A 16,586-nucleotide genomic window follows, 5' to 3' on the forward strand; every position below is an offset into this window, starting at 1 on the left:
ATATTCATTCATTCATTCATTTTCTTTTCAGCTTAGTCCCTTTATTAATTTGGGATCGCCACAGCGGAATGAACCGCCAACTTATACAGCTGGGAAACATCCATACACACTTATTTACACACACTACGGACAATTTAGCTCACCTATTTCACCTATACCACATATGTTTTTGGACTTGTGGGGGAACCGGAGCACCCAAGGGATATCCACGCCAACATGGGGAGAACATGCAAACTCCACACAGAAATGCCAACTGACCTAGCCGAGGTTTGAACCAGCGACCTTCTTGCTGTGAGGCGATTGTGCTACACACTGCGCCACTGTGCTGCCCCTTGACTTATATCAGTGTAAAAAAAAATATGAAACTATATACATAAAAAAAAATATATATATATATATATATATATATATATATATAAATACTAAATTTCTCCCACATTTGTTGCTTACTTCAGAGTTGGTAATATTGTATATTGTAAATATTGTAATTTATGTAATTTGAAATACTCTTGGAAAAAAAGTTTTGCAATTACTTAAATATTTATTTTGTAATAATTATAAAATCAGAGGGATTTATTTTTATTTCCATCCATCCATCCATCCATCATTATAGTATACAACAGTTATAGCAGTTTCACACATTGCTGAGTTTATACCACTCGTATGTAAAAAAAAAAAAAAAGTATCTAATGTTCATTTAGAATTGTGTGTACTTATTGTGTTAATAAAACATTATCACAAAATAATATTAAAGATTTAAAACAGATGTGTTTGGTGAATAGCTAATGTTAACCATAAAGAAAGTGCAGCTATTGACCACTTAGCCTCAAGATATGTCAGACTTTTAATAGTAGTTTTCCTGTTTCGAAAGGTGAACCTATTGCAGAAATCCCTGATGAACCAGAAGGAAGAGCAGAAAAGAATGGCTATTTTGGAACAGCAGGTAAACACACACACACACACACACACACACACACACACACACACACACACACACACACACACACGTTTGTTTTTGTGAAAAGTGGGTACACTACGTAGGTTTCCATTCATTTTATGCTGTTCAAACTGTATACAATTGTATTGCCCTCAACCCACCCTACCCCTAAACCCAACCATCACAGGAGACTGTGTGCAGCTTTACTCTCTGATTAAACCCATAAAGTGGAATTTATAAGCTTTTTGAGACGTGAGGATGTCACCAATGTCCTTATATTTCACCTCATTTTTGTAATACCTGTGTCATACCCATGTCATTATACAGATTTGTGTCCTGATATGTCACAAAACATGTACACACACACACACACACACACACACACACACACACACACGTGTGTATATATATATATATATCTATACATATATATATATATATATATATATATATATATTGGGTGAACTATTCCTTTAGCTTGTGAGTTTAAACTAGATGATGTCTGTTTTATTCTCCACCCTACAGATCCAGCTGTCTGCTAAAGAATCAGAAAATGAAAAACTAGACCGTCAAACTTTACAGCATCAACTGCATAAAGTTTTGAAGGAGCTCCGGAAGGCCAGAGACCAGATCACACGCCTGGAGTCTTCTGTAAGTTTCTCCACATTCCCGAATGTGTCCCGAGTCCCGACATGATCATGGACGTGTTTATGGTATCATTGTGTAATAATGCTGATTCTGCCTTTGGCCTCAGAAGCAGCAGCGAGAGTCTCGTTTCTCTGAGCCCAGCTCCTATAACAGGATGGATCTGGAGAGACTGACCATTCAAGATCACATGACGTCTCCATCTAAAGTCCATAACATACTAGATGAGAGTGTCCTGGAGTGCCCCAACTGTGGTGCATCTTACCCCACCAGCCAACACCGAGAGCTGCTTGCACACCTCGACTACTGCTTCACCTAAAACACTGTAGAGTAGCATTAGCAGAGTGACTTCGACTATTGTAGTCACCATCCCAAAGGCATTGTCAGTGTTTTATATGATTATTTTGTAAAAACAGTAAGTAGTTACATTTTTTAAATTGTAAAAGTTTGAAGAGATTTTTCTAAAATATTCGTGAAAGTATCTGTTTACATGGGGTGTATTTAAAAATGTTTTAATTTATGAGCTCAGATGCACATCTTATTTTCTTATTCCCCTTTTTGGTGACGAGGTTGCTCTTTTATACTCAGTTTGCACACATGCAATAATTCATAAAGGAATATTTATCATTTTCTCCTTTTGTAAATCAGTGCTGTATCTAAAAAAAAACAACTAGATTTATTTTCCACGCAGTCCTTCACTGAATTATATACTTGATTAAATAAAAGAAAAACGGCATGAGGTCTGTGGGGTGCTTGTTTCCTGGTTTTCCTCTGTATCCTCGTAGCACCTCGGAAGTGTTCCTCATCTAGGAATGACTCATTAGCATCCATCAGTCCTGACTGTGCCAACTAAATCTGTCTTGAATTAGACGACATGTGTAAATCCTGCATTAAACTATTTAGAGAGGGGGATTTGGAGAAACGCAGTAGCTGGAGGAGGAGTCCAAAAATGCTTTGATTCTGGGAATGTGGGTTGTATTTTTCACTGCTAGGTGGTGAAAATTAAGTAACCAAACCTGACAAGTTGTAGTATTCACACTGTTTATTTTTTTTCCCAATTTCTGTTTAATGGAAATAAAATGTTTACAATATATTTTTAATCATAATAGTTTTAATAACTCCTTTCTAATAACTGAATTATTTTATCTTTGCCAAGATGACAGTAAATAATATTTTACTAGATACTTTTCAAGACACTTCTATACAGCTTAAAGTGACATTTAAAGGCTTAACCAGGTTAATTAGGTTAACTAGGCAGGTTAGGATAATTAGGCAAGTTATTGTATTACGGTGGTTTATTCTGTAGACTATCGAAAAAATATATCGCTTAAAGGGGCTAATAATTTTGTCCCTAAAATTGTGTTTAAAATTTTTTTAAATGGCTTTAATTCTAGTAGAAATAAAACAAATAAGACTTTTTCCAGAAGAAAAAATATTATCAGACATTCTGTGAAAATTTCCTTGCTCTGTTAAACATCATTTGGGAAATATTTTAAAAATAACAAAAAAAATCAAAAGGGGCTAATAATTCTGACTTCAACTGTATATAATAAATAAATATATATATATATATATATATATATATATATATATATATATATATATATATATATATATATATATATATATACGTACATACATACACACACACACATTGTATATAATGCCGATATCTATATCATTATTAAAATTCCAATATGAATTATTTTTTTCATTTTAATTGGAACAGTGTCTTGTCACTGTCTTATACGAGAGAACAAATTTATTTTATATATATTTTTTGTTTTTTTTAAAGAAAATTATTCTGTTTATCGAGGCAGCATTTATTAAATGTGAACGAATTGTTAAATATTTATTAAAATTTTAAATAACTGCTTTCTCATTGTATGTAGTTTCAAATGAAATTATTACTCCAGTCATAATTGCTTTTATTACTATTATTAATAATAATAATAATAATAATTAATGTAATGTCGATCATGTGACTGAGTACTGGAGTAACGAAGCAAAAAATTCATCAATAAAACCACTAGAATAAATTATTAACCTCCTAGGGCTTATTGGCCGCATACGTGGACAGCACATTTTAGCTCTTAAGTGGCTATTTAAAATACTTGGAATATCTTGTATCTTGTTACAAACATACAGTGTCATCCTGCAACTGTTTTGCAGTATATGAAATGTCCCAAACCCTATTTTGAACTGTCCTAAATGGGTAAAACTATTTTTTTTTAAATTCTCTGATGGTCAAAGCAAGTTCAAAAAGTATGTATATGTTATTAATGCATTAGGAAACAGTCTGAAAAAAGTGTTTTATGGAAATGCGGCGCACGAGTCCACATACATGGACATCATTTTTCTCTAAATGTACATCATGCCAAAAGATGATACTTGGGTTTTATTATGTTCCAATAAGCCCAAATTGCAAAGAGAAATCAAAAATGCATGTAAAAACACACCTTGTGCCTTAAGAGGTTAAATTAAATGATAAACTACTTTGAACAGTTATTTTGCAGTGCAATAACATTTCACAATTGTACAATCTGTGCTGTATTTTTGATGAAATAAGTGCAGCCTTGGTGAGCAGGAGAATGATTAAGTGATGATTCAATTCCTTTAACCTTTCTTTAATATAAAAATGTTTCTGATATATTTTCATGTAGTCATTTTTCATACTGGACTATTATTTGCAGCAGTTTTCAAAGGGCTTGGGGTACTTTTAACCACTTTCCGGGAGTAGTTTTTCAGTCTGCATGTTTTGGTATAATTGGTAATATTAAAAAAAAGCTAAGGATTCTCACTCAATTGCTTCATACTGTTTTTATTTTTTCTTTCTCTTACATTTTACGGGTGATTAAAAGACACAGACGTTTCGGCACAAAGCCTTCCTCAGTGTAATATATTTGATAAGACATATGGCTTTAAATGTGTTTATATGGTAGTGTTGAAATATTTTATTCTACCAAATTTATATTCTACCACTGATAAAGTGGTGCAAGGATGATAAAACTAAGCACACTTATGTCAAGTCGGGGTGTCCGCTGGGTCTTAAAAAGTATTAAAAGTTGATAAATCAATCATGAGAAAATAAAGGCCCTTAAAAAGGCTATTTAAAAAGTCTTAATTGCAGTTTCATGAGGTCTTGAGTTGATATACAATTTGATAACTTAAATGCTTTATATATTTTTTTAAATATATATACCATGGGACGGCATGGTCACTCAGTGGTTAGCACCTCACAGCAAGAAGATTGCTAGTTAGAGTTATGGCTGGGCCAGCTGGCATTTCTGTTAGGAGTTTGCATGTTCTCCCTCTGTTGGCTTGGGTTGCATTCAAGAGTTTCCCCCACAGGCCAAAGGCATGCACTACAGGTGAATTGGATGAACTTAATTGGCTGAAGAGTGTGTGTAAATGTGAGTGTGTATGGGTGTTTCCCAATACTGGGTTGTGGCTGGAAGGGCATCCACTTCATAAAACATATGCCGGAATAGTTGGGAGTTTATTCCACTGTGGCGAACCCTGATTAACAAGGGACTAAGCTGAAAGAGAATGAATGAATATACACCATGCCAGCTGTGATGTTTTTTGTTTTGTTTTTTTAGAAATAAGCAGTGGCATATTTTGAATTTTGATATTTCTATAACTATATTGTTGAAACAAATGACGATGAGTATACCAGCATTAATCACTCAGTTAACAATTCATTCCTACTTGTTTCGAATTTATTTGAAAAACCAAAGTTTACACTATGCACATTACTGTGCATTACAAGTGAGTACACATTTTTACTTTGTGCAAAATTATTATGGATTCTCGTTTGGTAAGTAATATGCTTATTTAATATATTTACACATCAGCAAAAAAAATATAAAAGGGCAGATTATATCATCAGAAGCTCCTTGATGCAATGGTTTAGGCAGCCTCACAGAAACCTGCACAATAAAAAAAATACAAATCAATTATCAGGTCTGATCATAACGGCATCTGCATGATAACAATAATACATGAGGGTTAACAATCTTACCAGTGTGTGCAACGCGTCTGTATTTGCCCAGGAAGCAGATGTCCTGTTTCTTCTGTGTCACTATGGCCTGGTCTTCAGGCCTGAGCCCGTCAGGATGTCTGGAGAAAATGAAGGAATATCCGTCCAGACAGGTGCCGTCCTCATCCAGCTCTCTGCACGAGTAGTGGATTGCGTAGTTATCGTAGTCTGTGTCAATGATCCAGTGGTCGTCATCTGAAAAGTAAACGGGTCGCAAATTGGTCAACAAACAAGTAACGTCCCTGCAGGGCTTTCGACGTTATGAACCAACATTCTAGCGGTCAGGATTTCTTTTAAAATGGCCTACAGGTCGTGTTATTTGAGGGGGCAGTCATTGTTTGTGTCGGAAACAACTTTGGACGTTCCGATATCGCGCGTCAAATAAATTCCCGTGACTGGCTGACCACAAGATGGCGACCACGGCAGAATCCTATCGCTGTACGTTTCCAAAAACAATCATTTTAATGGGTAAATTGCTGTTTAAATACATGGCAGAAATATCTGAGTATCAGAGAATCAGTATCAGAGAAACGTTCAAGAAGTTGTGAATAGCCTATCAAAATACTAGCAAAATTGCACATTTTCAGTGCTCCAATTTACTCAATTGTTTTATACACTCCTTTACATAAACTATATTAGTGGATTAGGCTACTGGAGAGAAAAGTGAACGAGGGTATATGTGCAATACAGGCCAAAACCGACAGGCACACTCTTTTCAGTTTAAATCTAGACTAAAGATCTCTTTGCAGTATCAAATAAATAACACACAAACACAATCTACGTATTCAAACCAGGTAAGGAATTGTTCAGCTGCATTAATTAGGGCAACCAGAATCAGGATCGACATAGTAACGATAGCATTGGCACCTACAATTATTTTATTCTGTCTGCCTCTCTCTTATTCCAAGGTTAACATGGTCAACTAGCTCCGGTTGGTATCTGGACTAGATGGTGGATATACCCTGAGGACAACAGGACCAAAATACAAGTCTTCCAAGGTTTTTTATTTACTAAGTTGACTTGTTCTTGACTTGGTTTGAAAGGAAATGAAATCCTTTTTGCATACACACAGCAAGGCATTAAATATCCTGCTTTCAGCCAATCAGAATCAGAAAAAGTCAGGGTGTCCACTAGGTTTTAAAAAGTTAATAAGTCAATTCAGTGAAAATTAAGGCTCTTAAAAGGCATTTAAGTCTTAAATGCTAGTTTATAAGGTATACAATTTTATATCAGCATGCTAAAGTTTGCCTGAATTTAATCTGAGAATATCAGGATGCTGTATAGTTTATAAAATCAATATAATCCTGCTAGATTTGACATTACACTGCTTTGTTTAATGCAGTAATCAAGGTGACACCATTTTTCCTGCTGTTCTATTTACCAAATGGTGCAGCCATTTGAATCTTCTAGGCTCGAGTCTCCCGGTCTTTTTCACTTCATTCATTTTTAGACGATAAAACAGCTTGTTATGCTGCTTGATGTTGCAAACATGTATTACCTTATTATATTATTCTACTTGGTCTGTATAGTCATGCAAACACTTGATTGTAGAGCAAGTAGTTTGACCGTTTTCTGTGCGTGGACATATAGCACAAATGTGCTCACGGTGACCCGATTTCGATTTTCGGCTCAAGGTCCTTTGCCGATTTTCCCCCTCTCTCTGCTCCCAGTACTTTTCTGTTTCAAATCTCTGCTGTCCTATCATAATAAAGGTGAAAACCCCTAAAAAATAGCTAATAAAAATAAATATGCATATATTCCTATTTTTTTCTTCCATAGGCAACTGGATCGGAAGTTCTAAAACAATCACAAAAAAGAGCGCACTTCCAAATTGAAAAATAAGGTCAATTGGTGCCATCTGCTGGATTAGCAATTTTGTTACGTATATGAATAAAGTTTTAACTTGGGATTCGTTTCTTACAATCAGTATTCAGTAAACATGCTGTCAGCTAAAATGTCTCTAATGTTACCGGTTGAAACCTTAAGTAGCAATGAGCTCTTAAAATGTATGGAAAGAGTCGTAAAAAAGGTCTTAAAAGGTATTGAATGTCACTCTGATTTCTGTAAATACCATGTTCCTACCTAAACACGTTTTGTCTAAAATGCTTAATATTATCTTCTTGTTTGTCGTTTATATTGTTGTTTAAATTCGGCATCTCGTTTACATGCTCGTCTAATATTACTTAACTACAGTATGATGTATTATAGCTTAATTATAGTGTCATTCTGACTGCTTTCTTTAAGCTTACTCATGCAGTAAATAAATATGCACTCTCAAAACTTGCAACAAAGTGATTGACATTTTTGATAATATCAGCTTGAACATTTTTTCGCGGTATTCACCTTTTTTAATGGATAGGACAGTATAGATTGTTGACAGGAAAGTAAGGGGAGCAGAGAGAGGGGAAGTATAGGCATAGGACCACTAGGCGGGAATCAAACTTGAGTCGCCATGAGCACCAGAGTGCATGAGTCAACGCACTAATCGCTACACCATTTGCGCCGACATCAGCTTAAACATTGATAAAAAAGTATTTATGATTAGATCACAGATGATAACCCCAACTTATTCTTCTAACCCTAAACTAATATTCTTCTAAACAAGTGAGTTTCAATTAGGCATGGGACGATAACCGTTTTCAAGGTGTACTGCGGTTTGGAAAAATCAAAGTATTAAAACCACAAAAATGATATCGTTCTAAGGTATAAGTTGAGTTTTTTTAAGTGTTTTTTTATGTATTGTAATGAAATCTGTGTTTTTGAAGCTAATGAATTTATTTGAAGTCAGTGTTTTTTATGATGTAGCCTGACATGTTTTCTGTTCCAAAATATTATAAATGTTTCCTAAAATTTCATATTTTGTGTCAAATGGGGAAAACAAGTTGTTGTTTTTTACTAAGAGATTTAAAAAGAAATTGGTTTACAGCAGTAATCACAACACCGTGAAACCGTGATATGTTTATCCAAGGTTATCACACCATCAGAAACTTATACCGGCCCATGCCTAGATGCAATGTTACTCGTAGTCAAAGAACCTCATCTAAATGAAGTATTACTGTTATCACCTCTTGTTGAGAAGATTCAACAGTAGTACGTCCACAACATTTGAAGCAATCCTTGTTACTACAAGCATTTCGAAGCATCTAGTTCTTAGACCGTTTTTTCTGTTAGCTTGAAAGCAGATGATTGTGAGTGTGAGATGAGTGTTGCGTAATGTACAATAAATCTGCACTTACATCCAGTCTGGAGATACGCAGCAGCTCCCCAGTACTTCATCTTGAACTTAGCTGGATCTTCGGTATCTTCAAAAGTGCCGAACATGTTGGCGCACATCTCCCAGTTGCTGCAAAAGCACACGTTACAATGGAGCCATTTCTATTGCATAAGTGCATTCACATCACCACCCAGCTGTAAACTCACTTGAGAATGATGACTCTGCCAATGGCGGTGGCTGTCATGGTTCCATCCTCTTCTACTTTGAAATTGGCCACAATGTTGTCAAGAAGGAACAGCCCAACAGGGTCTTTCTTGGCCACTGCATACCATGTTCCTTGATACTAGAAGGACAGTGAGAGACTGTAAGAATGCACGCTCAAAAACACCTCAGTGTGAAGAAGGAAACACTGGTTGACTTACCCTCGTTCTGTTAAAGTCCTGTTGGACGGCGAAGTTGCTGACTTGACAGTCCTGAGCCCAGCAAGTGGCCAGGACACACACTGCTATACAGAGCCTTAACATACTGCCTCTGTGCTGGAACAAATAAGCAGAAAAAGTCATGAAAAGACAGACAAATGCAACACTTCTGTCAATTTATCCTGAAGAGCGTACCTAATTCACAGTATTCAGTATTCACTGATGATGCTGCATTCCTGCGAGGTGACTTATATAGGGTTTGGATTCTGGTGGGTTCTCATAGTCCCACCCAAAGTCTCGATATTCACTTGCCATTGGACAGAAGTTTTTACATAACGGCCGTGTTTCAGGTCTCAACAGGGTTTGTGGCTGCATTGACCTCTGCTCTTCCCCGAATGTGTTTTTCTTCAGTTTGCAGCTGGATTACGCAAGAGCTGCGAAGCCAAAACACACATCTGGAAATCTTCAGCACACGGCGTCTTTCTAAGTCATGCCTGAGATTGTGTTCTCTGCCCAAGGGGGAACATTTCTGTTTTATGAACATTGAAACTACATATTTTTCTTAGATCCGTACTAGTAACCAGCAGACTTATTTTCAGCAACTTACACACTCTACTACTGCGGAAATGTCATTACATTTCAGACATTTGTATTTCTCACAGAATGAAGAAGAAATGGCACCTAAAAGACATTTTGTAACTGAAACCAACTGATTCTGAGGCTCAAAGAAGAGACTATTTTGGTTTCTGAATCCAAATGAATTTACAAAAGAAATGTTACACACTGTAAACCCTAATAAGTTGAGACTACTCGAAAGATTTGAGGAAAGTGATTCCCTCAATTCATTTGAGCAATGGGAAATCGACAATTTAACTAGGTTAACCAAATGTGGTCTTTTTATTAAGTTAACTTAAATATAAAAATAAAGATAACTTAAATGTAAAAGTACAGATAACTTAAATTGGCTATTAGACTAAACTTACAAATTTTTTCAGCTTTTATATTCTTTACTTACTCCCAGGGCCGTTTATATCGAAGTTGATATTTAGCCGCACCATGTTGGAGTTTCGTAACATCTAATTTTTTTGAGGTGGGTTGTTAGCCTCAACTCCCAACCTGGAGGACCAGGACATACACACACACACAGATAATTTAGCTTACCTACTTCACCTAAATTTCATGTCTAGAAAACCCATGCCAAGATGGGGAGTATATGCAAACTCCACACAGAAATGCCAACTGACCTCAAACTAGTGACCTTCTTGCTGTTTGCTAGTTTCAGCTTTGCGCAAGAGTTGTTTTGATGTTTTGCGCCACAAATGCATTTGCGCTCATATGTGCGCCCATAGGCGTTCTGATCTAAAAAAGAAGGCGTGTTGAGGCGCGTTGCTTTTTTGAGAAACTAAAATAGTCTGTTCTATAGACCAGAACAAAGACGGTCTGTTGTCCAGCGCAGAGCTTGTTAGTTGTGCCTGGCTTATACACTGCTTAATACACACAAGATGTAGAGCAAAACGCAAATATCTTTACATATGAAAAAGAATGGAAAAGTATTAAGGATTTTTATAGGATATAATAAGTATATAAATAGGACATAAATATAAAGGATTAAAATATTACAAAACATATTATTTTCTAGCCTACATAAATATAAAAACCATACTTTCATACCTTCTTCATCTCGGGGGGCTTTTTCAGTTTATTTGTGACAATTTGCTTTTGTATAATGTTATTATTATTAGCAGTATTATTTATTATATGCATGTTTATATTTGTTTTATTAAAACAAACTTAGATTTGCCCACCTGTCAGGTTTTAGACCATATGGGGCACAGCATGTGTTTTAGGATATAACTCAGGTTTTTCAACACACTTCGTTATTATTGTTTATTTATTCGTTTGCTGGAAATTAGAACTAAATTTAGAAATAGTTTTGAAACAAATATTTGCGCTTAAACTAAATTAATTATTTTTAGGCTAATTGATGTCTGTACGTACAAGGTTTCCCTATCCACGAGAGCAAAAGTGAAAGTTAATAATTTATCTCTCATTCTCGCGCTGTAGATGCTCTGTTTAACTGTTTTCTTGCTAGTGAAATGCTCAGTTTTTCCACTTACACTTACTTTACGTCATGTAAATAGCGAATGTGCTTATGGCGCAACGAACTGACTCTTAAAGGGAATGGGAGATGAGATCTGATTGGTTTATTCTCCAAACACACCTATAACTCATTAAGAAAATAAGCTCAACCCTTTTAGACCATGCGCCACGGCGCAAAGTAGATTTTTCCATCCTTATATTAGCAAAAGTGGATTCTGACACGCCCTTAATGTGTTAGCGCCCTGCGCGTTGCACTTTAGGCATGGCTCGTCAAAATAGAGCCCAATATCTTTACTAATGACAACAACAGGGTTTACAGTGTATACACAGAAAGCATATTAAAGGGATAGTTTAAATGTAGGCATAGAGAAGTTTTCTTTTTTCAACATATTTTTAACATTATAGTTTTAATAACCAATTTATAATTTGGTTTCTTAGCATTTTCTTTTGCCTTTGCCACAATGACAATACATAATATTTAACTTTTTATTTAATTAGGCAAGTCATTAGACAACAGTGGATTGTTCTCAATCAAAATAAAAGATTTCTTAAGTAGGCTAAAAATATTGACCTTAAAATAAAATAATATATTATAATATAAAAAGTTATAGGAAGTTTTCCTTGCTCTGTTAAACATCACTTGGAAAATATTTGAAAAAGAACTTTACAGGGAGGGCTAATCATTTTGACTTGAATATTATACGCACACCCACATTTGCTTTTACTTAGCAGCATGTTCACAAAGTTAAAAAACCTCTGTGGATAATTTGATTACTTTGTTTGCTGCCAATAGTTTCAGTGACGTGTGTTTTGTGGTTGAGGGCCAACACCACTATTGCAATGACCTAAATTTACCTCTTTTGAACAACTCAGAAAACTGAAACTTATGTAACTTGTCACAACTCCCCCTTTTAGTATGATAAAAACACTTAAAGTGTTCAACGCTATCATGTAAAATGCTGAGGTCTTAACATATTTGTGTTATCTGTTCAAAAAGAAAATCCTAATAAATCTTTCACATTTTTCACACAAAAAATAGTGACAACTGTTACACAACACAATCCTTTTGCAAATATAAATGTAGCAATTCAATATACATTACAATGATCTCTGAAAGACCATGTCATCCTGAAAACTCAATCCATCAGCTATGGAAAACTTTGGACTCTAATAATATTTTACCGTGGTCCTGACTATTCTTTCTACCCCCTTTTTTCATCATCATAATGCAGCTTTGTCAAGCAGAAGACTATGGTGCATAGTGATAATTTTAATAATCACCAATAATAGGTTTGGCTAACAACTTCTTTCTAGAAACATATTAGCAACATACTAATTCACTCAATAACCTGATGACAACAAGCTTAAAACTAATAGTAAAACATGCTAACACATGTACATTCATGCTAGAAGCATATTAACAACATGCTAGTTCATAATATCACCTGATAATAACATACTAATCCATGTTTGAAACATACTTACAGCATACATATTGGATAACAACATGCTAACTTTAAGTGTTTTTTACAAGCGGCAACCTCCCGCTTTCCCTCGCGAAGCTAACACGGAATTAACTAAAACTGCAATTCATCAAAATTCCACTAGTCCAGGCTCCATAATAGAGCAAATTTCGATTGACCCCACTGCTAAAACCTTTACAGCAAAAAAGCTGTTTACATGTTGGTCCAAAGAACGATTTTGGTTCATAGCTAATATAATAAGTATTTTTTTTATAACTCATCAGTTTCCTTTATATTAGGTTTTGTTCAGGTCTGCAGAATTAAGGGCGTGGCTACTTGAGTGACAGCTAGGTCTCGCTGGTCGCCGTCACTTCACCTCAGCTGATTCCGGCTGATTAGCCGCTGAACTCGGCTCAGACATCGTATTTATGTGTTGTTTTATGTGGCTTTACACTGTCAGTCTCCTTTTGGAATTATTTTCTACAATTATCAGATGATATGGCATGCTGTGTGCACTTAATTGTGCTCACAAACCATTCACATGGCCTCCGTTTCCCAGGTGAGTGAAATTATATACTTATATACCATCTCTATAAATGCATTTGCTTAATTTAAGATCCTTAATCACTTATATTTTTCTTTAGATCTTTAATGCACTCCAGAATCTGACAGATTGATTAGCTGTAGGCTATAAAACAATCATCTGAAACGTTGTTGTTATGCCTGGTTTTCATAAATAGCCTTGCATTTACTAACACAGACTATATTTGAGGTGTTTGGAAGTAATTTGCGTTTTCCTCTTATAGAAAAGCATTATAAGAACTATGTTTAGAGGCTCAATGTATTACAACAGTGTTTTTAAAAGACTAAACACTTTATTGCTATAGTGTACAACCAAGCACATGTGATCAGAACACAAACGAGTCGCAGGTAGTGAAGTATTAAGTGTTCTTCCAAAGAAAAGTCCGTCAAAACAAAATGCCAACAGGTGTCTGGAGCTCTGCTCAGGCTCTGCCTCTTTGCCCTTGTTTGGTATCGCCGGTTGGTATTGCCCACACCTACTGGTAGCTTCTTTTGGGTTCTTCAGAAACCTATGAGTGACATCACTGATACCACGTCCATATCTTTTACAGTGTATGGTTTTTATCAAGCATAGGTCACCTTAAGTGTTTTTATCATACTAAAAGGGGAAGTTGTGACAAGTTACATAAGTTTCAGTTTTCTGAGTTGTTCAAAAGAGGTAAATTTAGGTCATTGCAATAGTGGTGTTGGCCCCCAACCACAAAACACACGTCACTGAAACTATTGGCAGCAAACAAAGTAATCAAATTATCCACAGAGGTTATTAAACTTTGTGAACATGCTGCTAAGGAAAAGCAAATGAGAGTGTGTATGTGTTATTATTAGCTCCATGTGAAGCTTTTGTTCTTTTTCAAATATTTTCCAAGTGATCTTACCTAATTTAAGTTAGCAATTCTTGCTAACAACCTGCCAATTCCTGTTAGCATAATGTTAGTTTACTGTATGTTAGAAACATGCTAACAGCATGCTAAAATGTGTTAAACAAGCTAAAAGTTTGCTAGTCATGTTAACATTGTGAAATCATGCTATGGTATATGTCTGTCTGTCTGTTAGTCCGTCCGTCTGTCTGTCTGTCAGTCTGTCCGTCCGTCCGTCCGTCCGTCCGTCCGTTCGTCTGTCCGTACGTCCATCCATCCATCCATCCATCCATCCATCCATCCATCCATCCATCCATTTGTCTGTCTATCCATCTATCTGTCCGTCCATCCATCTATCTATCTATCTATCTATCTATCTATCTATCTATCTATCTATCTATCTATCTATCTATCTATCTATCTATCTATCTATCTATCTATCTATCTGTCTATCTGTCTATCTGTCTGTCTATTTGTCTGTCTTTCATTCTATCTGTCCGTCCGTCCGTCCGTCCGTCCGTCCGTCCGTCCGTCCGTCCGTCCGTCCGTCCGTCCATCCATCCATCCATCCATCCATCCATCCATCCATCCATCCATCCATCCATCCATCCATCCATCCATCCATCTATCTATCTATCTATCTATCTATCTATCTATCTATCTATCTATCTATCTATCTATCTATCTGTCTGTCTGTCTGTCTATTTGTCTGTCTATTTGTCTGTCTATCATTCTATCTGTCCGTCCGTCCGTCCATCCATCCATCCATCCATCCATCCATCCATCCATCCATCCATCCATCCATCCATCCATCCATCCATCCATCCATCTATCTATCTATCTATCTATCTATCTATCTATCTACCTACCTACCTATCAATCTATCTATCTATCTATCTATCTATCTATCTATCTATCTATCTATCTATCTATCTATCTATCATCTATCTATCCATTTGTCTGTCTATTTGTCTGTCTATCATTCTATCTGTCCATCCGTCCATCCATCCATCCATCTATCCATCCATCCATCCATCCATCCATCCATCCATCCATCCATCCATCCATCCATCCATCTAACTCAATCAAACTCTATCTGTTTCTTCATGGATGTTAACCGATTGTTGTATATTCTAAGACACTGCAATCAGATCTTCCTCTGCTTTATTTGCAACATTACTAATTCAAGCTAAGTCAACCAGATCTTGATATTAAGCTAACTGAGTCTAATCTCAGCTCATTGGATGTAATGGTTGTCTGTTTGGGTGTAAATATAAGAAATCCCTCTGTGCTGAAGGGTGGTGTGCATGGATTGCTGACGATGTTTTGCATGTATCAGCACAGATTATATGTGTCAACAGTTCAAGATTTCACTGCAAGCCTGAGGCAGAGGGATTTCAAATAAACACTTCACCACCAATATCATAAAGTCAAGACCATGCAATAACAGCATGAACACACTTGTTTGTTTTGGGCTTCAGGTATATCAGATATTTGGATGTTTAAAACATTGCATGCTTAATATCTGATCCCATTAAAGTAATGGTGAGTGTGGTAAATTTAGCATCTTCGCTGTGTCTGTGGGCTCCTCGTTGTGAACTTAAACGTGTGAGCGCTCTGAAGCGTCAAGCCAAGCTCTCTGCCTTCAAGAGAGGATATCCTGATAATCACTTTTACCTAATCCAGGATTTACAAAGCCTGGTACATATGATGCAAGGCCTTTTCTTTTGAATTTACCTGCTGCAGGACACTCCCCCAATATAAGAGAAAAAGGAGACAGATCTCTTTATATGACAGACTGACAGATCAGGCCTAATCCTATCGGTGGAAATAGATCCTGGGTGCAGAAAGTCTAAAAATGCTAATAATAGGCCGCTTCAGAGAACTTCTCCTCTTACTTGGAGAGCTTGAGTGCTGTGGGTGTAATAAGGACAATGCTGGTTGACAATATCACTTAACCGCTAGCGTTCTTCTCGTTTTCTTTGGAGGATCTTAGGTGTTGTATATTGTACATAATTAAAGGACAGACGTTCAATATTTGAATCATGATTTCACCTTTAATAATTAATATTAAGTGTAGCCATGCTATGTTTTCAAACGTGTTTATCGTTTTAGTCACCGTATCAAGGTCTCAGTTTCAGAAGTGTTAAAGGGACAGTTCACCCAAAGCTGAAAATTTTGTCATGATTTACTCTCCATTCACCTTAAAATCTCTTCGGTTGAACACAAAATAAAGCATTTTGAAGAAAGCCAGATATTTCTTCAAAATATCTTCTCTAGTGTTCACCAGAATAAATGTAGGAATATCTGGAACTAATTATGTGAGT

The 16,586-nt window shown here is 36.0% G+C and overlaps 3 protein-coding genes across 4 annotated transcripts in view; 1 reads left to right on the forward strand and 2 right to left on the reverse strand.

The window, feature by feature from the left end:
- The window catches only part of cep55l (centrosomal protein 55 like), a 10,681-nt gene extending 8,002 nt beyond the window's left edge, over positions 1-2,679 (forward strand). The window contains exons 7-9 of one of the 2 annotated variants that reach the window (XM_005156020.5): positions 872-943; positions 1,463-1,588; positions 1,695-2,318. In XM_005156020.5, coding sequence (XP_005156077.1) covers positions 872-943; positions 1,463-1,588; positions 1,695-1,901 — 405 coding nt within the window. In that variant the 3' untranslated portion in view covers positions 1,902-2,318. 2 annotated transcript variants of the gene reach the window in all.
- The window catches only part of fra10ac1 (FRA10A associated CGG repeat 1), an 855,621-nt gene that overhangs the window by 777,779 nt on the left and 61,256 nt on the right, over positions 1-16,586 (reverse strand). The gene's annotated exons all lie outside the window — the stretch shown is intronic.
- Positions 5,290-9,481, reverse strand: rbp4 (retinol binding protein 4, plasma). Its single transcript, NM_130920.2, has 6 exons — positions 9,453-9,481; positions 9,261-9,374; positions 9,045-9,181; positions 8,861-8,967; positions 5,607-5,819; positions 5,290-5,514 (listed from the first exon to the last, which is right to left on the reverse strand). Exons 2-6 carry the CDS (start codon positions 9,360-9,362, stop codon positions 5,495-5,497), a joined length of 579 nt encoding a protein of 192 aa, NP_570995.1. The 5' UTR covers positions 9,363-9,374; positions 9,453-9,481; the 3' UTR covers positions 5,290-5,494.

The sequence above is a fragment of the Danio rerio genome, chromosome 12, assembly GCF_049306965.1.
Source record: "Danio rerio strain Tuebingen ecotype United States chromosome 12, GRCz12tu, whole genome shotgun sequence".
In the NCBI taxonomy this organism is placed as follows: Eukaryota; Metazoa; Chordata; class Actinopteri; order Cypriniformes; family Danionidae; genus Danio; species Danio rerio.